At 37.5% G+C, this 24,584-nt stretch overlaps 1 protein-coding gene and 1 long non-coding RNA gene across 7 annotated transcripts in view; one reads left to right on the top strand and one right to left on the bottom strand.

Annotated features, from left to right (window-relative positions):
* The window catches only part of ARMC3 (armadillo repeat containing 3), a 58,291-nt gene that overhangs the window by 28,446 nt on the left and 5,261 nt on the right, over positions 1–24,584 (top strand). For all 6 annotated transcript variants that reach the window (XM_061351721.1, XM_061351711.1, XM_061351707.1 and 3 more), the window contains 5 exons: positions 11,985–12,234; positions 13,422–13,558; positions 16,929–17,097; positions 17,993–18,102; positions 19,187–19,279. In XM_061351721.1, coding sequence (XP_061207705.1) covers positions 11,985–12,234; positions 13,422–13,558; positions 16,929–17,097; positions 17,993–18,102; positions 19,187–19,279 — 759 coding nt within the window. The remainder of the gene's footprint in view (positions 1–11,984; positions 12,235–13,421; positions 13,559–16,928; positions 17,098–17,992; positions 18,103–19,186; positions 19,280–24,584) is intronic.
* Positions 1,225–23,688, bottom strand: LOC133211399 (uncharacterized). Its single transcript, XR_009725198.1, has 3 exons — positions 23,538–23,688; positions 4,832–4,984; positions 1,225–1,342 (listed from the first exon to the last, which is right to left on the bottom strand). It is a non-coding gene; the product is annotated as an uncharacterized LOC133211399 (long non-coding RNA).

The following is a 24,584-nucleotide window of genomic DNA, read 5'->3' as shown; positions in this document are numbered from 1 at the left end:
GATGGAGCCATAATTTGACACAAGAGAATAAAACTCTGTTCTCAGATTCACATAGATTTTTTTGTCTGATATTCTGCTCTTCTCATGTGCATGACTCTTCAGTTGGTGTCAGTGGGAGTCATACACACATAAAAAGAGCACAGTACTGGAGTTTAGGGGTCAAACTTTCAGCTCTGCTACAGCTGTTTTTCGTAGAGCAGCCCTTTGAGGCTTCATATTGTGAAAAGGAAATCTCTGGAGAGTTTTGAGTTGGTATAGCAGCTTATGCCAACTCATTCAGTTCCTTTTGCCAAGGAGATAGTCAGGACATTGTTTAGCTCAACTGCTAGAACAATTCTCTGAGACCTCAGGCAGGGAAATAGCTGCCTCTGTTCCTCTGCATTATAATGAACTCCGTATTTGTTTCTTGCTGGGCAGTCAAGAAATTGTAAAGGTGGCTTATATATACTGCTCTCTCTTTGCAGTACAACTCCAAGTACAATATGGAAGAACCAGATAATCTAATCACAGGTCTTCTGTGAAAATCAGGAAGCAATAATTTACATAAATATGTATATTGGATGAATGCCATGTGACTATATAATTACTTCAAAGCTTCATTTCTAAATCAAAACCATTAATAAGTCATAGAAGGGTCCAAGTGTGACTAGGATCTATGAATGAATATACAGAGTTGAACCCTCGGCTGATACAAATTGGTATAGTTCCAGCTCACTGACTATCTGGCCCATATTTATTTTACATTCTCATAATAGGAAAAAAAATAGTTTGGAGAAAATGGATTCCAGATTGAGTTACCATAATCATATTTCATCCTGGAATATTTTCTCTGAGTGTCTTGTAAACCACTGAAAATAAGTGTATATATAATGAAGATGCTGATATGCTTTTATAATAACGTGACTTTGCTGTGTCATTATGTTGACAGTACTCTAGTCCCAAATGAGACTAATGAGACTAGTGTCCTTTTATTGGTTATATATTAGATTCTGGTTATAAACCTTCCAAGAATATTAAATCATAAAGCTAGTAGTAGCAGGTAGACCTTATGTGGCAAGAACAAAATGACTACAGTAAAGAGGAAGACTATTTACTATAAATGTTTTTACTTTTTACCACCCAAAAAATCAATCTTGTTGAACTCATCTACATGTCTTCTGCCATATTTCAGTTCATGAGCATTTTTGCATGTATTATATCGATTGAAGAATGTGTACCTTGCCCTTTTGTTTTGTACAGTATACATAACAGAATGTAAGGAGAGTACAAAACATTGCTATTTTTGCTGGAGATTTGTTGTTCTTGTTAGGAATATTTGCTCAAGAAGCGTTGTCTGGTTTTCCTGTAATATGGAAAAATAAAAGAAAAAAGAAAATTTAACCACACTGTGTCGCTAAGGCTCCCACAATAGCCAGCTCCTAAGGATAAAGTCTTCCATTGATTAATAACACAAGAACAGCATAGGCAATGGGCAATACTACCCCCCACTAATGTATATTAACCTTGACCTTTAGGTGCTTCCCCACAGCAATGAAAGGCTAGTTCTATACCTCTACCCAATCAATCCTTTGTTTCTCAACTGAGACAGCTAATAAAGGTGTCAAATATGGTGGAGGTTTTGTAATTAGAACACCTGTTCACGACAAACGGGACGGAGACCAGCCTGTCATTTCACACAGGTCCCCAAGCAACCACAATTTGGCAAAAATAAATAAATTCATGAATGACTCTGCCCCCCATGGTATTTTAGCCAAAGATCTAGAGCAGAAGAGAACATGGGTCCTATACAAACTGTTTTGAGTTTTCAGGTTTACTGGAAAACACAGATTTTCAATATGATATCTACTGGGCCACATAAAATTACTATGAATAACTTCTAAAATATTTCAGCATTCAAATTTTTGCTGCAGAGCTGGTAGTGTGTCATGCTTGAGTAGCCCACAGAAGAAAGTATGGTAGTCAAAAGCCTCATTAGTTTACAGACTGACACCACAGATGATGCTTTTATCAGGATTTTATCTGAAAGTAATGACAGATTTTTTTTAATGATAAATTCTTCATAAGCTTGGTAATAATTAGGCTAAATAAAAATAAAATTGCAGAGCATATTGCAGTTTAAAACCCTGTGTACTTATTCTAACATACAACAAAGAAATCATTTTGTTATGTTACTCTTGTATAACTCCAACATCACCCTTGATACATGTCAGAATTTGTTTCTGTGGTCTGCTTCTGAGAAGAAGAGAATTATGTTCAGCTAGGGTTTTGCATCCTTTTCCCATTTTTTAATCCAGAACACTAAGTTGCTTTATTGAAAACTGTATACAGTTATTTGGACAGCAGAATGCCGTTTTAAAGAATCTCTGAAATCTGTCTGGTTTTGATGTGTCCAAGCACCGGGAAATGTAGGCATAGTCACTTCAATAACGTACATTATGCACGGATTGAAAAATTACACGCAAACAAAGAAACAGCAGTGCCATCTATTGGTCAGAAAAACAAATCCTTCTGTGCTACACAACTCGCTCCAGAGCAAACGTTTTCCTTCACACTCTGCCTATTTTTTCCCATTTAAAGTATAATCAATTATTTTTGCTTTTCCTGTATTTAGGCTAAGCTAATCATGTTAAATATAAATATTATATGTTAGAAGTAACACATAGAAATAAGCTCTTAAGTGTACCAGTTAGACATTAATTTGACTAGCTCTTCAGTATTGTCATAGCACAAATGCCATTTCTAATAGCTTTCTTCATAAATCTGGCAATGTCTGAATTCTAGGCACCTAATGGACTTACCACTAAAGAAAAACATATGCTCTGAAATTTAGAGCTTTGTACTGGACATGAAAACTAATCAACAGTTTCAATAATATTTGTCTTAAATTGTTTACTTTAAGTGCAAAATTTATAGCATTCAGTTAGAGTTTGGTCTGGGGGAAGAAGGAAAGGGATGTTTTTTGGTTCAGCTGCATTAAGGGCTGCAGGAAATTGTGGTACATGACAGACTTATGATCTGTCAGAATATTTCTCCTGGGGTTTATCATTAGTGTCACATTACCTATTTCTAAATATTCTATCTGGATTTGAGATAGTGAAGTATCATCCTAAAAATTGCAAGGTCAAGGCAGGCTTGATTTATTTATATATTAAATATTATATATTTAAATCATAGAATCATAGAATAGTTATTTAATTTTCTAATTCTTTACTTCTTTCCAAGAATCAGTGGACCTATTTAAGTAAGCAAAAGTATGTCTATATAGGCAGTTACAGGCATTATTGCAGCATCAGAATACATGCTTTCTTACATGTATTAAGATTTCCAAGATTTGGGAGTAGGCTGGGGATGGGAAGATAGGTTGGGAACTCACTGGTTATGAGCAGTGCCCAGTAATAAGAAAGTGAGTCAGTCCCTTAACTTCAGTGGGTGTTGCATCTATTCCAAGCTGAAATTCAGATACTGATCTAATGATTCAAAATAACATATCCTCAGTCTATTCCATGTGGATAATGCTTATGTGTAGTGAGAGTCTTTCACATTTTTAAATGGACTTTTTCAGTATCCACAACAGATTTTTATTCTTTTTAAGACAGGTGTAGCTGCCAAGGAATAAATTTAAAGAACGCCCAGTTTTCTTACATTTCAAATTTTGTTATTGTCGTTAGGAAGTAATGATTGTTACCATTAGGTGATAATATCACTAGGTAGTAATCTTCCCTATTAGAAAACGGGAAACTTAATCACAGCTTTTTTCTTTCGAGACTGTAGATGGAACCTAATTCGCATAAATGGATCAATATTAAAGCGTCGGTATTACATAAGATAATACATTTGTGTGAATATACGTGTTAAATCATGAGAACAGGAACCAAAATTTCTAGTACATGGAAGCTACATTTAAGAACAGAAATAGGAAATAATCCATTGTATGGGTTTTGTCTTTTTTACGGTTTAATAGTTGTTCTTTATAACGTAAGTTTGTGTTTCTGAAGGAGGGAATCAACAATAGAATGCCGCTAGCTGCATTGTGTAAAGGTAATATGCTTTAATACTGACCCCTAGTGACAGAATCATATTTTTTGAGCCACTGTGCTGTAAGGTAAAGGGATTTTGTGGCTTTTGTGGTTTGTGTTGTTATTTTTTACATTAGCACCCATTCTGTTGAGCCCTTCACAAATACATTTAACGCATACCATGAACAGATTCCTCCTTTGGCTGTCTCTTACTGTATATCCACAGTGCAATGGGTGCTTTCCAAAGAAGAAAAGCTAATGCAGTCATTACCCAAGAGCTCACAAGCTTTTCCTTACAAATTACATATTGACTTCCATTGAAAACTGTTTTATGGTAAATTTCTCCCTTGGCAGAAAAGCTGAATCAAGGCCTGCTGCTGGGATGTCATTCAGAAATGGGTTCCCACTGTGACATTAACATCACATCAGATGACTGATGTGCAACCCACGGACAGTACCCAAAATCATGCCTTGCTGGCAGCTGCAAAATGTTCCACTCAGCCAACTGTTGGTTTTCTCTCTTGGATTTGTGACAGTGTGGCTATATAGAAAAGTCCTGCTGTGGACTCACTGTAACTGCATTTTGTTCCCATTACAACCCTTCTCTCAGTCTCTCTCTCTCTCTCAAAAAAAAAAAAAAAAAAAAAAAAAAAAAAGTTATGCATTTTCCTGTTTGTTTTCTCTTGAAGGCACAGACCAGCTTAGAACATTCAGCTCTAGCTAACATTTCACAGATCCTAAAGTCCATGAGAACCCAAGAAGTTGTACCCCTTACTGATACAGCAAAATCTTTCAGGCTGTTTGCACTCTCCTACCTTCAAAGCCTTGCAGTATGATCACTATTTATCTTAGCTGTGGAAGGCTGGACTTTCACTTGGTGCATGTGTGTTGTCACCTGTAACTTCCCATGGTAGATTTCTGTGGGATGAGGTGAAACTTCTCTCTTCCTGGATGGAGACTTCCGAAGCCTGGTGGAGAAAAGTGTGTTTAAGGGAGTGGCACAATGTGGTACAATGATTTCTTTTGAGTGTGTATCCCCTACAGTGACATTCAGTTATATGCACTGAGATTAATTATACTTCTTATGAATTAAAAGTAGCAAGGATTATTTTACATTTGAGTACCTTCCAGGCAAATCTATTGGTGCTTTTACATGCATATTTTCTTTGTAACATATTTCTAAATTACATGTAAATTATTGCTTTAACTTACTTAAGTGTAGTGTGAAGTTATTTAAGTGTATATAAGGGAATTGCAGGTTTATAGCTGATCATGCAAACTTAATTCTGTCCTGCTGTGAATTTAACCTGTGCACTGACTGTGGCATGCTGTCTAATTAGACTGTTAGACATACAAGGGAGTAAAAATAAACTTTCACAAGTAACTTTAACCCTTTTGACTTGCAACCTCAGTAATTTTACCTTAACGTAGTAGTGTACATACACCATGTTAGAGATTTACTTTTGAGAGAGAAAACTAAAAGCATAAGTTTCTCCACCTAAATCCTTGTTGACCCTTTAGCAAAGCAAAGCAGATTGCTGTCACTGAAGTTCACAGTTGTCCAGAAAAGACTTATCCAGAAGTGAAAGATAGAGTCAAGTTTCACAGTCTGAGTGCTATGTTTAGAGAGACTGACTTGGCACAGCTCTTTTGTACTTCCAAAAATGAAGAGGAGCCACTGTCTCCTCAGTCCATGTGTCCAAATGAGTCGTCGTGAGGATCCTGCTTCAGCTTTTTCTTCCCTTACACCTCCATGAAGGCTGCTCTGTCAGCTCCTGAATGTTCCCTATTAGTTTGCTTTTGTCACAATGTGGGTTACAGACTCTCAACATTTGTGCCGAGTTACTGTTCTTTTCATACACTGCTTCTTGGATTGGAAAAAAAGAGAGAGGGGGATGGTATCTTTTTCATGAGCTTACCCTGGCAGAAGCTATGTGGGATCTTTAAAGGGAAAAAGTTTCTGTTGCTGAATTTCAAGCCTTTCTCATTATAGCAGAAGTGTCAAAGATTCTTAATAAATGTTGCAAATAATATTATAATTGAAAGGCTCAGATATCACAAATAGATAGTTCATTACCAATGCCACTGTAATATTTTAAATTAAGCATGCTCTACTTTTAGAACTGAGTTCTGTTACTTTGTCAGATGGGTTCAGTGACAGAAGATCTCTGTAGTGCTAAATGAGAGTCAGGTGTTACAGGCTCTGCTAATCCAGATAGTTTAAGGTTTTATTGCTTCCAGACTGTGGAGTTTATTGAGTTTGGGGTTTGTTGATGTTTTAACAAGATACTTCTCATTAAAAAAATAGGAATAGAGGGTTCAGTTCCTGAAATTAAAAATTAATATGGTTTGTTGATATCATCACTATTTTTATTGTAGCACAAAGGGGCCCTAAATTGTAGATCAGAGTCTCCTGTGCTAGATTCCCTTACTCAGAATAAACATACTGACATTAATTTCCTTGGTATAGTGAAGAAAACAAAAGTAATATTAATCTTTAAATAAAATACAAAGGACTGCATACAGTATAAACAGTCAATTGCTTTTGAAATAATTAAATCACAAAGTGAAATTTTTGGTACATGCAGAAGACATTTGTTGGATGTGATTATTCTGATGGCATAACAAGGCAAGGGAAGAATATTAATACATCTAAGGAATAAAAAGGAAGCGATTTCTTGATTTTTTTTCAAACTTCTGGTTATGATATTCTTTCTCAGTCAGAAATTACATAATCGAGTTGGATCAAAAATGCCTTGTGTGAAAAAGAAGTCATGCGATTCAACAGAGTTGACTTTAAAAAAATGTGTGTGTAATTAGATGCATAATTCCTATGCATAATTTACATGTAATTATGTATGAAAATGAGATATGCACCGGCATAAATGGCTAGCTAAGCACTCACACACAATCACAGTAATTTTGCACAGAAATTAAACATGCGGTTGCAAATACATTTGGAAAATGAAGTCCACGAGGAGTCCAACAGTCTTTGTGAGGAGGAGAAATATGATTTTTTTCTGAGCAGAAATTGTGCTAAATCCTCAGTCAGAAGGGGGACCTACCTTACGTTAAGGGCTTGGGGGTGGTCTCGGTGGTTTCTGTCAGTGCTTTGGACGGATGCTTTCTCCATTAGGCTAGACCTTCTCTTCAGGAGGAAAATCTAGCTGGTCCATTCTGTCTATGCACTAAGTAAGTAATCCGTTATCTTTCTTGCCATGGCTGGGAGGGCTGGTTGGTGACAGAACTACTATGCTTAATGTGATGCCAACAAAGAGATGGTTCTTGCCCCAGAAAACCCACAGTCCTAAAAATAATGGCGTTCTGGATCAATTTTTACCGACGATTGTTTTCACAATGCTCTGCCGCTGTCTGAGCTTTCCTATTGCACCCCAGACAACTAAAGAAACAACATATTTAATTCAGTGAAATTCAGATGCATCTCCAAAGTAACTGTTTAAAAATATCTGTTGTGAAATTTTTGGTAATTATTTTATTGTCAACTTTTAATTTCTTTTTTTTAGTGAAACCAATTAAAAAAAACACTTGTCTCAAACTCTCAGCATTTGTTGAGTCTTGAGTGACTTCAGTGAACTTTCAAGAAAATCTCTTAGCTTGTTACAATGTATACTTAAAATTAATAATTTAAATTAAATATTCATTATCTGACCTTTTACTATTTGTCTTTTCAATGGCACTTGAGAAAAATAATTTAGCTGTTCCTGTATATAGTAATTTGAATTCAGGTGTAATCAGAATTTTACTCTTTCACTACAGAGCATGGCTAAGGTCATTAGGGAACCTGAACTATGTATACTCTGGCTAAGGTAAATACCTAACCCTATTAGGTTAGACACTCTCACAATCATAACCATGTGCTTATTAGTCGTAACATTTGAATTATTTTAACTTTAATTTGAGCTCTGCAGTTTCTACACCTATCTCGTCTGTTTTTTCTTGTTTGCTTGTTTGTAATTCAAATGGCTTCCAGCTTTCAAAAAAACATGGTGATACTGCAAATTGATCTTTTATTGTTTTTTGCTTTTTTTTTTCTCCCTTGTCGTTATCTTCTTCCCTTTTCCCTAATCTTTTCTTTCCATTAGGGTACTTGACGTATTTTGAATCTTTACAAAACATGGAGGAAAAAACCTGTGTATTTATATAATTTGTTTCTTTTCCACATCAAATAGTGTAATTTTTTTTCAGCTAATCCGATGTAGTCCTGTAGTGGGAGCACTGACAAAGTGCACCGTCTGAGTAGGATGTGTGCTGCAGGCAGGGAGAGGCAAGTGCTCATCTACATTAGGCAAAGACAGTGATGGTAAAAGCTTCTTCCTCTGGCTTTTATTGCTTTGTAATAAGAATCTACACAATGTGTATCTTTGCCCAAGATGGAAGGGAATGAGGATCTTCATGATGAGATCTTAATGTTGTAGTATTTCAGCACCTTAAAAGCTTAAGCATATTGATTCTTTCAGCTCCATTCTGATGTTGGGTCCTGCTGTTTCTTTAGCAGCTGGTGCTCTGTGGCCCAGGGTAACAGTGCTATGGAGGCCTTCTCTGGAGGGCTAAGGAGTAGCAGTGAGTTTATCTATGGATTCTCCATTCTTCCCTCATAACCTCTTCTGTATGTATCTCTGTCACCAGGACACAGCATTGCTCTCAGGTGTTTATGCCCCCTTAAAATCTTACTCGCAAAGGTACTGGTTACCTTCAGCTCTTATTACCCGCTTTCGTCACTTCTAACATGAATTCTTTTTGCTTTGTAATTGTGCTCTTGATTAAACCATCACTAAACCGTGATTCAAAATGAACCTGCGCAGAAGCAGAAGGCAGGACTGAAATAAATATGTATGATCTTCTAAATCAGTGGTTCTCAACCTTTTTGAAGTTGAGTGGCACTTGAGAAAATTGGCTGTGCTCTGTACCTCGCTGAGGTCAACTCTGAACACACGAGAAGCCGTCACCTTGCTCTTTTTTTAAGTACTTGTGTACTTGCTGGCTTTATGGAAATTACAGTGAATCTGCTTCTAATGTGATTGGCTACATCATTCAGTTCCATGTGTCATCCTGGAATCAGTCTGTTAGGGACTATATGTTTATTAGGACTTCCTATGGGAGAAATCATGTGTTATTAGGTGTAGTATAGGAAGAGTAAGTCCCATACTTACTGCAAAAGTATTGGATATACTACACCTGTGAGATGCAGCCATGCATCTCATGTAGTGTATCCATCTGTCCTGTAAATCCTGGAATTTTGATGTATCCATTGTACAGGAAAAGCTTTGATTTTTTTTTCTTTTTTTTTTTTTTCTTTTTTTCCCTGGATAAGGTATTTCTGTATATACTGTGTAATTCTATAATCTGGGGGGAAAAAAGCTTATGGATATGCCTTAATGTGCATGTATGGTAAGTCTCTCCCCACATTTTGCCAGCAGGTACATCATGTCATGTTACATGTGCTATGCATGTGATGCTTTCTGGTAAACCTCTGATACGTGTGGTGTATAGCTGATCCTTAACATGTGTAATTGACATGTCCAGGATTCCTTCATATACAGCATCCTGGATAAAGCTACAGCACTTCTGAAGCTGGATGTCTGCATAAAATTTTTATGGGGAAAGAAGACAATTATTAACAGGGGAAATTCAGTGGCCTTACCTAAGTAAAATAAAAAGATCACCAACCAAACCAAATGTTTTCAGCTCTTCTCTACCTGGTCACCCCGATAGAGGGCTAATGGAAGGCAGTCTGAGGAGTGTAGTGCAGGACATTTGAAAACATGGGATTCACTTCTGAACAGAGACTGAAGTGCTTGTATTAAACTGCTGCCTGTCTGCCAGACTTCCTTATACCCATGCTCCAGTGCTAGAGCTGCCATTGCCTTGTAACTGAGGCAGAGATCAGACTAACAAACCCCATTAGCCTCTACTGATTCATTGCAGGTAGCCTCAGAAGTAAAAAAATCTGGTTTGGAGATACTTGTGCTGAGTTCACAGTGAGATCGACATTGTATTGCTCATGAAATGGGATTATATGGCATGTGTTAGCATGTATTCTGCTTTCTATCCTGCTTGCGTAAGAGTGTGACTGCGGTTTTCCTGAGGTCTTTTGTTTTTATCAATGCCTTTGACAGTCTTTGATAGCTTAACTCTTTCTTGTATATGTAATACTTGTAAGCTTGTGTTTATTTTTTGCAACTGTGAAAGTTACCAAAAGCCAGTTAGATTTTGGTAAAACACTGTTACGGTAAAAGTAAGATTTTTTTACATCCAGATTTCTCTTATTAAGGTGTTGACAGAAATTTAGCAAAACTTATAAAAAATGTATACTCTTCTCTTGGTCAAGTGCTTAGCTATGCTTGTACAGAGGTGGGAGAGTTTATAATGTTGTTGATATATACAATATATAAAAGAAGGTATAAAAAGCAGTTGCAAAGAAAATTCAAATTGCTATCTGCGCATTTCCATTGCTAACAATAATACCAACTTTTGTTTAACAAACAGATGAGCCTAATGTAAAATTGCTACACGCAGATATTAAATTTGACATATGCCTCAAATCTTTTGATCAAATTTTATGTACGAGCTCAGCACAAAGACAATTCAGTTTTTACAGTGTGCTGGTTTCTAATGACATTGGGAAAAGCACCACTGGAGTGAATGTAAGATGGTATAGGCAAAGAAGTAAGCAAAGTTTTGGCTAGAAGGTGAACAAAAATCTCAAGTTATGCAATATTTTATGGCATTCAAAGAATGTAAACAGTGTCGGTTTCAGTAGTTTCTTTTGCCTATGGCAAAGAAACCAAAGAATACATAATGAGGTGGTAACCCAGAAATATATACCTGAAGTTGACTTTGTTATTTTTCCTTTAAGAGGCACTATCCCAGTGAGTGCCAGAAGCAGAATAGCAGTGTTGAGATGAAGTGCTCATAGGCCAGTTCCTTCTGCTATGACTGAGCTGTAGGCCCACATGATTATTAGTTCTGCAACACATCAGATTTAAGTAATTTGCAAATGTGTCCTTTAATAGTGCAGCTGCCTGCACCTTCTGCTGTCTCCTGCCTGAAGTTACTATTTCCTTAGTAGTGCTTCATAAACTGTTGTGGTTTTTTTCCTTGGCTGCTCTCTAACCTAAATCCGTGAAATGATCCTTAAAAAAAACCCAGCAATCTTCCCCAATTTTATTCGCAAGCAGGTTGTTGCACATCTAGCTTAGAACTTGGCCACACCCGCATTTGTCCCAGCACTTTTGAGAGGCAGCACCCTTCAGCTACGGCTGCAATATCAACTGGGAGCAGAGGGAATATTTAAACTGGATCTGCTGCTGATAGACCTCTTAGTGTTGAGCCATAGTCATAGCCAGCCATGAACTCCGTGCTGAGGCGTCCATTGTACTCCTGCTGTCTAAATCAGTTTGTATAAAGCCAGCCCAATATTTCCTACGTTGCACTGAACTCCACCATGCACACCTACTCTTTAAGAATTGCAGAAACTTGGTGTACTCATTCGCGTCACCTAGATATCTGATTACAGAAGTTTATGGAGACAGCACAAAGAGCAACGGCATGAAATTCCATGCACTGTAATCCTTATTAGAAGTAGTGCTAGAATGGTTATGGGGAGAGGTGGTAAGAGTCTGCAGAGGCAATTAGAGGTACAGAAATTTTGCATCTTTGAAAAGATGCAAGATTCAATTCACTTGTTCAAAACCTCAGGAAGAAAAGTATACATGTGCTAATAAGTCAAAGAATCCAGAAGTTTGTGATTTTGTCTGCTTAGGTTGTGCCTCTTGAACTTCACACCATGAGTCATATGTAAATTACATGTATTACATACACACACATACATATATATAAAGATATTGAAATGTAATACTAATTTAGTTGATACATATATATAGCACAGTAAGAAGAAAAAATGGTCCTAAAATAACAAAGCTTTTTTTTTCTCCTTCATTTTGCTAGTGCTGTTGCTGAGGCTGAAGGAATTGAGCCATTATTAAATACCTTGTATTCTCAGCGAGATGGAGCCATTGCTAACGCTGCTACAGTTCTAACAAATCTGGCCACGCAAGAGCCATTACGTGTAAATATCCAGAACCATGGTATTATGAGTGTGCTTGCAGAACCACTGCGCTCGACCAACAGCCAAGTGCAAAGCAAAGCAGCATTTGCTGTGGCTGTGTTTGGTTGTGATGCTGATGCAAGGACTGAGGTAAAGCTGCTCTTCTGGGCTGTGGTTATTTTATGACATTTCTAGATCCTGAGGTTGCTGTTATACTTACCTAGAATCTTTGTATTTTGTGTCTGTCCTAAAAGTCCCAGGCTTTCTAGATGGTAGCTAATTTTTCACTTTATCATAGGTTTGTTCAGCTGAATCTAGCTCAGTTTGTCATGAGAACTTGGAAAGGGTTTTCTTTAATTTTATGTTTACTGTTGTATTTGCTTGCACCAAATTAATGCTTTACACCTTTTCATTGGCTTTGATGAACTTGCACAAGGGCCATATCTTAATCCTCATGTTTACGAGCATTAAACATTACGGCTTTTCAGCTGCAACTATCTTCTGAACTTTGAAGATGAGAAGTTCTGCCCTCTTTACTCTCCCTCAGCATTGTTCTATTGCCCATTTTCAAGGCCTGAGCAGCACTGCCTGACCTTGATTGATAAGATACTGCATGTACATGGAGTAAATGTAATTCAGGCAAAACTCAAAATATAATTAATCCCTTGATCAGTGGCATCCAGCAAGTTGAACTTCTCACTGTTTATCAATGGTCACGCTATTTTCTTTTCATAAATAAGGATGATCCTATGTGCATTCATAGATCTTAAGCTGGGGTTTTCTCATGGGTCAAGACTGTTAATTAGGACATGAATAAGGGGCATAGATAATTAATCTACCTCTTTCAGTGTCCTTAAAATGTCTTTCTCTTCAAAAATCCAAATGAGCAATATTTCCTCCAGCATGTATAGGAAAGATACTGTAGTACACAAGAGAATAGGACGTTAATAAGATTGTCATACATACAATACAATACAAATTCAAATAAATTGTCATGTAAATTAGTTGCTAGGAGGCAACAGAACACAGAAAAAGCTGTGTAATTCTCTGTGGCAGTCTGGAGTTGCATAGTCTCTTCAGTTTCCATACCACAATCTAATAACTGAAAAGCAAGGCAGAGCCAGAAGGGATGTGTGCCTTGTACTGCTCCTGAATCTTGCTTCAGCTCTAGCCTATGCCAAGTTCACAGAAGCACAGAATCCCCATAAATGTTCTTTCTAGCAGCCCAGCATAGCTTGTCTACAAGGCTCAGATGTTTCCGAAGGTGAATTTCCCAGGCAGTTCTTGCTGAGATAAATGAAATATGTAAGAGGCAACATCATCTCTTTTTTTTGCAGTTAAGAAAAGCAGGTGGCCTGGGACCACTCGTTGAACTGCTGCATTCTAAAAATGAAGAAGTCAGAAGAAATGCCTGTTGGGCTGTTATGATCTGTGCAAGTGATGAACTAACCGCTGTTGAACTATGCAGGCTAGGGTGAGTAGAAATAGTATCGAGGAGCAGAGGGAAGATTTTGATGCAGTAATTCTATTAAGTTGATCTTTACATGTTTATAGCAGAATAACAAAGTTAAGCTATACATTTTGGTAAGCAGAAACTACTTATGCACTACTGATGTTATAGATACATAGTATTGATTTTAAGTAACAGAAGGCTTAAGAAAAAATGTAAGCCTGAAAAGAGACTTTGTCTGGAGTTATAAAAATGTTTATTGTTTTTGTGACTGAGTTGGGCTTTATATTGAAGGTGTGCTTGTATCACTCAAAATTAGGGACTGCAGTGCCTCATACATATGAAACTGAAATTAAAGTTTTGGGCTAAGTTCAATATACAGTAAATTGTATTTAATATGCACAGGCTAAATTTGATTTAAAGCTCTGGTTAACTGCAGGTGTGCTCAAGTATCACATAAAAAAAGCCTCTGTTTTATTCCTTCTTAGAAAGTCCAGGTTCCATATATTAATATCTGAATTACAAAAGCTGTTTTAAGTTACAAGAATTATGCCACAAGCCTCCTTATACAGGGTGACTCTTAGCTATTGTTAAAATATACGTAATTGCCCTGCTCCCTCTGCTGGACACTTTTCTGATTACTGCACAGATACTTGAGACCCATCTATGAGGAAATTCTGCAGAGTGAGAATCTCAGAAATTTAGGTCAGGAGGGGACATCAAAGGAGATGTTATACATCTGCCCACTGTAAGACTGGATCAGGTACACTGACATATTTTCACTTGTTCAGTGTAAATACCAATTCCATGGGGGGGTTCACAACTTCCCAAAGTAACCTGTTCCAGTGCGGGAGTGTCCTTATAATTAGAAAGAGTTTCTGAGTTCTAAATATCCCTTACATGTTGTCCTGCTTTCAGTGGGATTGAACAACCACCTTTTCATAGCAATTTGAGTTTAACTTGCTCAATTTTCTAATGTTCCATGTCCCTCTCTCAGTTTCCTTTTCATGACAAAGTAAAAATGTTTAACTTCTTTTTGGTTTGAAATCTTGTACAATTTTGTCACACATCCCCAAATCGCTCTCATTTTATTTATGCCATTTTAAGTGCTGTCTCCCAGCCAGGATGAGGCACTTCAGCTGAGGTCATACCACCATCAAATAAAGCTCAGTAATTATTTTCTATGTCTTGCATATAGCACTGTTCTTATTTAAGCCCTTCTGTCTGACAGTATCGGAGTAGAACTCTAATTTGTGTCCTTCTAGTCTGACAGCATATTATTGATAATAATACATTAAGCATAGTTTTTCAACCCGTCAGGCAGTACTTCTTGTTATTTTCATGTAGATCGTATTTCCCTGACTTGCTTATGAGTATTCAAGTAGGAATATGTGAAAAGACTTATTAAAGTCAAAACATATCTCAAAGTCAACTCATATCTCATGTCTTCTACTTCTGCCTGTATGTTAAGTCAGTTACCATATCACAGAAAGGATTAGATTGGCTTTACATGATTTATTCTTGACAAACGCAAAATGGCTATTTCTTATCTCTTGTTGCTTGCAAACTGATTGCTTAATAATTTGATATGGTGTTCCTCGGACACTGAAATTTGGCTGAATTATCTCCATTGTAACTTCCTTGTTCTTCATTTTTCAAATGTAGATACAATCTTTGCCCTTCTCCACTCCCCTGGCACCTAGCCTGTCCTCACTGAATTTTCAAACACAAACAGTTCAGAAGTTGCTTTTGCCAGTTCACGGAGCAGTGTGAGGTAGATATCCTCAGGGGCTGCTAACTTTGCCTCCTCAGACTTTTTCTAGACATACTAAGCCTACTGTTTCTACCTTCTTTGTTAATATTACTAGGCATCTGCTTGCAACCTTTTTTTATGAAAACTAAAGCAAAAAAGGCATCAGACACTCCAGTCTTTTCTGTGCCATCTGTTATGAGTTTTCTTCCCACATTGAGTAATAGGTCTACGTTTTCCTCTCTGACTTGCAGCATATGAAATGTTTATTTTTGTTTCAGTTCCTGCCTAGTTGTGTCTCACTTTGCCTGTGGGTCTTTTGAGTTTATCCCTAACTTTTTCTTTTCAAAAGTGTCAGTGTTTCCATTTCTGTATGAGTCTTTCTTTTTTCAGGTCTTCACAGAATTTTTGGTGCAGCTTTATTTGTCCATTTATGTCTTTCCTCCATATAAGGGTAATGTGCCATTGCTCTTATAATGTCATCTGGTTTAGACACTGCTGTACACACTAGCTTTTCCATATTCATTTTTCCCCTTTAAAATTCTCTGCATCACTTGCTGGTTACCTGACTTTGTTGCAGTATGCTGTATGACAAATAGCCTGTACTGCTCTTCCACTATTTTCTCCCATTGTTCCCTTCTAAAAGAGAGGGTTGTTATTTACCTTGCCTGAAAAATTTATTCTCTGGAATTCATCTGACATACCTTCAGAAGTCTATGTGGTAAAAGTCCACAGCTGAGGCTCCCTGTGTAGTTCACAGAGCAGTCTAAATGTGGAGCTCATTAGATTTATATATACATATATATATATTAAATTGACTCCTTAGGATGCAAAGAATGTCTGCATGTGTGTATATATGCACACAGATATAAATTTGAATATGTACACACACATATAAATATATTTCCCTATTTCTTCCTGTTTTTTTTTTCTTTCCTAAACAGTGTGCTATGCTCTCCTCACTGAGCTTCCTTTATCTTCTTAATGAGCTTTTTCTCAGTTTTTCAGGTCAGAAGTTATCAGTATGTGGGTTTCAGCACCCAAACAGCTGAATAAATGAATTCCTGTACTCTGGTGTCCTCACATGACTATTTGTTTCTACCTTCATCCTGCAAAAATCCTGCCATCCTGGCAGTGCTGACACAACTGCTTGCATTTCCATGCTCAGCTGCGTTTAGCAAATCTCTGCCCTTCCTCCCCGAACACAGTAATAGTCCTAAACCAGAAGGATTCACACACTGAGTATTGCACAGCTGGAATCTGCAAATTGCATTGCAATATTGCAAGTTGGAGGGAGAGACATTCCCTGATTTGTATCTTATCATCAGCTCTGATTATTCATTCTACTGTACTTTTACATCCTTCTTTTTCTCAGGTTCTCTGTGGTGCTTAACATCCTTCTGGTATAAGGTTGTGGCATCCTGTCCGTGTTTCTTTATGTAAGTTTAACTGCCTAAATTTTTCTTCCCTAAAGAAAGAATTCTGTGCAGCACAGCCAGATCCCTGCTGGCCCAGGGGGCACAAGGCTACCACTTGGAAATGAATCTGTCTTGGCCTTGGTAATGCTGAAAACAAACTCTGGACTGCACAATAACAATTAATTGGTATTTAATGATGAATTAGCCTTTGTATTTTGTTTAACAGTGCTTTAGGTATCCTAGAAGAAATTAATCTATCAATAAGCCGCAAAAATAGCTTTAGTAAAGCTGCTCTGGAAAAACTACTTGATAACAACCTTTCCCAAAAGTACAGCCAGATGGGATATTTATCATCAAATAATATCATTACTGATGGATTCTACGATTGTGGTCAGGTAAGCTACTTTAAATAAATTACTCTTCTTAGAAAGAGTGAAATTTTCTTATTGATTTGGAAAAAGTAAGAGTACTACAGCAAAAGCCAGAATCTAGCTATGTAAAATACTTTATTTTCTTGTCCTGAAGCTTCACAGCTTTTATACAGATTTCTTTTTATTTTCTTTCTTCATGGATGAAATCTCATCATCTTCATGTTATGCCCCAGTTGTGATCTTCCCAACCCTATGTAAGCTGTGCAGACGTAGCTCCTTTCCAGATCCTTTCTCAGACTTCAGTTCTTCTGGTCTCTTTCCCTAATATCTCCTTTCTAAATACTGACCTTACACTGAATGACCTACGGACTTTTTGTTTATTTTTACATAAAGAAGTAAAGAGTTCATATTTTCACCTTGGTCATGACCCTTTCTCTCACAAAGCGGTGTTTATATGTAAAGAATGACTCCAGTATCACTTGTTAGTGCTGTGTTCACTTTAAACCCAAGGACTTTTCAAAATGCCCAAATTAATTAGGAATACCAGTCTGACTGTAAATCAGTGAAATAACTGCTCCTAAAGCACTTGGTTGCGTTTGAAAAATCCATCCTAGATTGTAAAGCCTTCAGAAGCAGGAACTTTTCAACATCCTAGAACTATTTGAAAAGTAACAATAGTAACAATAACTACAAGTTAAATTATTTACAAGCAATATTTTCTAAGAAAATTGGCAAAGAAAATGCAAATGAAGAACAAAACAATTTTACTTATTTTGAATGACTTTATAAAGTCTCAGGTAAGCCTTCTGTTCAAGATTATGAATTTTAAATTACTCTATAAAGATCTTCTAAAGACCTTATTTTCTCTTCATCTTTAACTGAACAGAACACCTTTTCCTCTATGCTAATTTTCTTGTAGATAAAACCTGGAATGAAATTTTCATCTCTGGAGGAACTGAGTATGCAAGCTCTTACTGACCATCGGGCCATAATCTTCATTAATGCTAAACCACAAGAAGAGCAAGCCAGGTTTGATCTACTAAGTTACTGTGGTAGCTCATATTTTCCATCATTTCCATTGATTCCAGTACATAGTCTATATATGTATACACATATATAAAAATAGATTATCCCTAGTATCCCTAATATTTAATCCCTAGCTTCATGTCCTAGAAGGCAATATTTCTCTTTTTGGAAAATAAGAATTTAGAAAATAACTTTTTTTTTCCCTCTAGACAGGAAAGATTGATTCAGTTGAGTTGCTTTTTTTTCACTTAGCCATTAAGACTTATTCATTTAACACCTTTTGATTCCTGATGGTGGTATACCCAGTGTTGGTATACCCAGTGTTGGTATACCCAGCTATTACAACGCTCATCACCTGCCATTATAATTATGTCATCTAAGATGAATGTCAATATGCAGCAATGGAACCTATGATTTGATGATCCTCTTGTACAGACAAATGCATGGAATTTTAAGCACAACATCCCAAGCAGCAGGAAAAAGCCAGGCATCGTGCCTTCATACTTGATACAGAACCTGTGCCTGTTCCTTCTCTGTTTAAGTTGAAGCCAGCCTAACAAATCTTCCTAGATTCCAATGCAGTAAGTTGGTATTTGGCTTGTTTAACTGGGAGTCACTTCCTGTAAACAGTCTCACAGATCAAAGAATGCTCTACCAATATTTTGCAAGTCCAAAACCTTCTTCTCTGTCAACACATCACATATTTGGTTAACAGTATCATTAGCTTCCCTTTTAAGCTTGTATATGACACCATAAAGATGTCTGAGAATATCTATAACAAACTTTCATGCTCTTTGTTGATCCCTAGAGTTGTCTTCAACTATCAGGTTTTGTTTCTTTGACTTTGACACAGCTTCTTGCCTTTGGCAGCAGTCTTACTTTCCAGTTACTTTTGTGTCCACCATTTGGTATTTGGTAATTCATTTTTGATTCCTGAATCAGTATCTGGTTTATTACTGGTTATGTTATGTCTTCCACTTATATCTTCCTATGAATATATTTAGTGGCCTTTAAAATCAGAACTTCATTTTCACAGCTTAATATGCAAACACTAATTGACATGCAAAAATGTCTTGTTCCATTTCAGTCTTCCAGGAGAGGAGAAGGCACACGATTCATCTCATGAACAAACTATCTTGTCACCTTCTATTTCAAGAAAAAGCAGTAGAGAGAAAACAAGGTATGGTTTTAAAATTTACTACTTTTCAATATTCTGTTATTGCTCTAACATTAGAAATAAAATTCTGATTGAAAATAGTGATAGACAGTTTTCAAATGGAGTACAAATGCTCAAATACAATGTTATATATGTTTTTGGAGTCTTTCTTTCACCTCCTAATTGCTGTAGTCTTCCTTTTCTATCTTAGTAATGATTTGTCCTCCCTCCCCAGGCTTTCTTAGAACATCTCCTGTTTATTTGGCTGGTTTTCCTTTCAATATCCCTTAGAGGCAGTGAAATTATGTTATTTTACAGCTTAACAACCAAGACACAGGGAAACTAGGGTAGAAGTTCCTTCTCAATTTAGAATGTAGACACCCAAAAAGTTCCTACACTGCCTACATGCATCTTTATTTCTAGATTAGATTTCTTCCAGTGAAATTTTATACATGACTAAAAGCTGAGAAGGGTGTTCTCAGGACTGTGTCTGTTTTGACAGCAACAAGCCTAAAACTGCCTCGCTTTTGCAGGGCTCCCACTGACCCATACAATACACTAGGTACAGTCCTGCAGTCCGATCTGTAGAACTGATCTGGTAGGCATATCTGCTCATAACAAATAGGTCAGAGCCTCTAGCCTTGTGGTAGGAAATTAATTTCTTTCCTTTACAGAAAGAGGGTTTGATCCTGTCCTTCCCACCTAGAGGTAGCTGACCACAGGATGTTTGGGGTTTAGCAGTCTCTTTCTGGTTTGTTGTAGCCATTCACTAACAATGAGGTGGAATGAACAGAGCTTTCTACTTCAGCTGTTACAGTACTTAACTGAGAGAGTAGAGACCAATGACTACTCATTGTCTTGATGACTTTTAATATAAGGTACTTAACCCTTAGTTTGTTCCTGCTAAAGAAAATTGAACCATGATCCCTCAGCTGTGCTTTATATAAAACAGCAGCACAATCATGACCACAACAGTGTCTTTCAGAAACCGCAGGTGTAAATGCCTAATTCCAGAGAAATTTTCAGGATTTCCAAACTGGTCCAGATAGAGCTTCCTTGACATTGATGGGGTGATATCTAGGTCCTTGATAGGAATGTGATATAACCTACAACTCTCCTTGGTTTTTCTGTTAGCTAATTTAATGAGCTGACCATTTATCATGCTAGTTTCTGTGGGTCTCAGTCCTGTCTTCCTAATTTTTCTTCATTTGTGGTATAGGGAGCCTTGGCTCTGCTTCAGGGCTGTGAATGTGATGTCAGTGGTGGGCATTACAAAATCCTGTGTGCTACAGGATCATAAAAAAGAAGCCCACAGGAGAGATGGCATGCCTGTTGTGGGAACTGAAGTGCTACATTTGCAGTGTTTAGCTTGGAGCTCACCCATGAACTGTGATATGTTTGTACAGGCATTTTATTGATATCATTGATTTCTCAGACTGCTTCTATATTTCTGTGTATGTATGTATGTATCTGTGCTGGAGACACGAAATCTGCAGTAGGAAAGTCAAGAGAAAATTCAGACTTGCTTTGTGATCTCAGTAGTTCAATGGTATCTCCAGTGGAGGAAAAGAAAGAATTATCTGGACAATGGTGTTCACTCAGCAAAACCAGCACTAGAGAAAAAGGCTTGATGTATTATTCTTTGAATTATATCACTTATCAGCTTGTTTAGAACTGACATGCAAATTGTTGACAGATAATAGCTACTGACTGTGAAGGGTTGAGGTTCTGACTTAAATCAGGACCCGAACTGTGAGGTAAGTCTATCCATTTGACTTGTGGATCTATCTATTGATTTACAAGGCAGATATTTACATTTGACTAGTTATTTGGACTGCAAACACTTCTGGAATTCAGTTTAAATAATTTCATAGTAGGTAACTGAAATGGATCATGTCAGTTGCATTGTGGGAGGTTCCCATTTCAGGATGCAAGAGTATCTTGAGTGTCTTAGCAGGCATGTTCTAGCTTCTGCTCATTTAGCAGGTCCTCCTGAAGCCCACCATGCTCTCGTTATGACCCACTATGCAATGTCAGTTTACTCAAAAGGAGCAGAAGGCAATGGGAGATATTGAGCCCCTGGTGCCCTGCAACTGTGGGGGATTCCTTCATCTCAGAAGATGCTCTAGAGTCATGGACCATTTTGCATAGTCTCAAGCAGCTGCACAAAGCTTAGAGATCTGTTCTGACAAGATGTTTGTTTATTACAATGTGAGATGACGATACCCTTGGATAATTGCTTTTTAATCTATTTTGTGTCAATTACACAGTAAATGACTGCTGGGTTAGCAACAATAACTCTTTCGGAAAGCAAAAAAAATTCTTTACCTGTCTCGATTTTCCATAGCAAACTTGCAGGGATACAAAGACTTCTTTCTCCAAGTATGAAATAATTGCTTTTGAATGTCATGATCAAGTTGTATGATTTATAACCCCATTGTCATTCATTTTGAATCCATAATTCATACATCATTATTATTATTAATTTGTGAGATATATGGGAGTTACTTGAAGGTCAGTAGCTGATTCCAAGTCTCAAACATGCTTAGACCTTTTCCAACATATTTTTTTCCTTTGATCATATGTTTCTGTTCATCAGTATTTTGCAAAGTACTACTGAACACAGCTTCAAGATATTGTTTTGAAAAAGCAAATCTACTTTATATAAACCACACTTGAAAGCTAAAAGAAAGGGCAGTTGTAATTGTCTGCTGGAAGTGTTTGAATTAGATGTAGAGGAAGTGCATAGTAGATAAGTTGACATATATTTTCATGGACAGATAGCAACCTTTTTAATCAAACGGTTGCATATCTGATATACACATTCACTGGGCTAAAATATGATGTTTAATGTAGACTGACAAATTTACATTTATTCTATGCTGTGTTCCAGTACAGCATTTAAGGTGGTGCTTTCCAGTGTCACAGAATCATAGAATCATAGAATAGTTAGAGTTGGAAAGGACCTTAAGATCATCAAGTTCCAACCCCCCTGCCATGGGCAGGGACACCTCGCTCTAAACCATATTACCCAGGGCCTCGTCCAACCTGGCCTTGAACACTGCCAGGGATGGAGCATTCACAACCTCCCTGGACAACCTATTCCAGTGCCTCACCACCCTAACAGGAAAGAATTTCCTCCTTATATCCAATCTAAACTTCCCCTGTTTAAGTTTTAACCCATTACCCCTTGTCCTACCACTACAGTCCCTGATGAAGAGTCCCTCCCCAGCATCCCTATAGGCCCCCTTCAGATACTGGAAGGCTGCTATGAGGTCTCCACGCAGCCTTCTCTTCTCCAGGCTGAACAGCCCCAAATTTCTCAGCCGATCTTCATACGGGAGGTGCTCCAGTCCCCTGATCATCCTCTGGACTTGTTTCAACAGTTCCATGTCCTTTTTATGTTGAGGACACCAGAACTGCACACAATACTCCAAGTGAGGTCTCATGAGAGCAGAGTAGAGGGGCAGGATCACCTCCTTCGACATGCTGCTCATGCTCCTTTTGATGCAGCCCAGGATACAGTTGGCTTTCTGGGCTGACAGTGCACACTGAAGCCAGCTCATGTCCATTTTCTCATCAACCAGCACCCCCAGGTCCTTCTCTGCAGGGCTGCTCTGAATCTCTTTTTTGCCCAACCTGTAGCTGTGTCTGGGATTGCTCCGACCCATGTGTAGGACCCTGCACTTGTCATGGTTAAACTTCATGAGGTTGGCATCAGCCCACCTCACAAGCGTGTCAAGATCCCTCTGGATGGTATTCCTTCCCTCCAGCATGCCAAAGGATTAAGCTATGTGAAAAAGGAAAGAAAATAGGTGTCATGGCTTTCTTTTAGTGGTAGCATATTTTATTGGCTGCCTTCTTCCTCACACTGATTCTCTGGTGACCAGCTGGAGGTTTTTGCAGCAGAAATCAGAAACATCTTGGACACTGTTTACTGCCATGAGTTCTTCTTTGCATATGCTTCTACTTTCATGGCAATTATGTGTCATGAGTAGTAAGACAGCTTTGAGAAAGAGGAGTGATTTATTATTTTTTTTCAGATGTCATAATTCCCACTGGTAAATAAAATGGGAATAATAAAAGAGGACAGAAAAAAGATAGTAGAAGTCTAGTGTAATGGTTACTGGTTATTTATGTCACTGTGCTGTGAGACAGCACCTCCACAGTTCCTTAGGAGGTAAATATTAGACATGATGAACTGAAGAGCTGAGGAGTAAGGTAGAGACAGGTGCGGAAGACAACCTTAAAGCAGCATTCCACCAAGGAACCATAGTCATACCCGAGAGAAATAGGCAGCAGCAAAAAACCCAAACAAATCACTGTGCAAACCCATCCCTCTCAGGTGTTTTCTTCCTGAAAACTGGAAAGAAGGAGAGTAACAGTAATTCAAGAGTCATCTGAGCAGATAGGAATAGGAAACTGTTTTCTTTAAATAAATTATTCTTAAACATTATGTCTAAGTGCATAAATGGAGAAATAGGTAGCTGTTTAATCCACCATTATAAGGTCCCCTAGCTATATCTAGATAAGAGTCAAATTAGACAAAGAAAACTGTTTGTCTGCTTTTTTCAAGTATAGGTGCAATTAATAACCAGAACAGTTTACTTAACAGGGTGGTGAATTTTCTATAATTTTAAGATTAAATCTTAATTGGTTATCCTGCTAAAATAATGTGCTTTAGGAAACCTCTGAAAAGGCCTTTTTGTGAATACGGTAAATCTCAGTAGGTAAAAGAAAAGTTTGCAAAGTATTCTGAAGACAAATGGCTTGAATTAGACACCTGATAATGGTGTATGCCCTTCTGCTTTGTCCATTGCCTTCCTTCTTAAGAGAGCTGTTCATTGTCAAAATCTCAAGAATAATTTGAAGAGCACAGATAATGATAGTGTGCCCTGGAGCCATGTACTCTAGTGATCTATCCTTTTTTTTCCCCCCCTTTTTTCCTTCCAAGAATGCCAGCAGTATTATGGATTTCAGCAAATAAACTAGAATTGTTAAATAAAGGAAAGAAATTCTATCATGTTTCACAGTAGGATTATTAAACACCCATGCTGAAAAAAGATATAATGCTTATGAAACACAAGTTCCACATGTTCCCACAAATGAAATAACCTAAACTGATTGTATAGATCTTAATGATATCTGTTAAGATCCTGGTTTTGTAGTTGCTACATAACTTGTGAAATGCACAGTATTCAGTCTAAGCAGAAGAAGCATTTCATTTATACTTCTGCTAGGTGCTTATGATGCCTGTTCAGGATCACAATCATTTTTCCAGTCCTGAGCATTACTGATGTATGTGGCATATGCAGTGAAAAAAGAGAGA

Source organism: Neopsephotus bourkii, unplaced genomic scaffold (genome assembly GCF_033783945.1).
Source record: "Neopsephotus bourkii isolate Nb327-2 ecotype Australia unplaced genomic scaffold, CSIRO-AGI_Nbou_v1 NB_53, whole genome shotgun sequence".
In the NCBI taxonomy this organism is placed as follows: Eukaryota; Metazoa; Chordata; class Aves; order Psittaciformes; family Psittacidae; genus Neopsephotus; species Neopsephotus bourkii.
The sequence above is the reverse complement of the archived record's forward strand: the minus strand, read 5'-3'. Positions and strand labels throughout refer to the sequence as shown.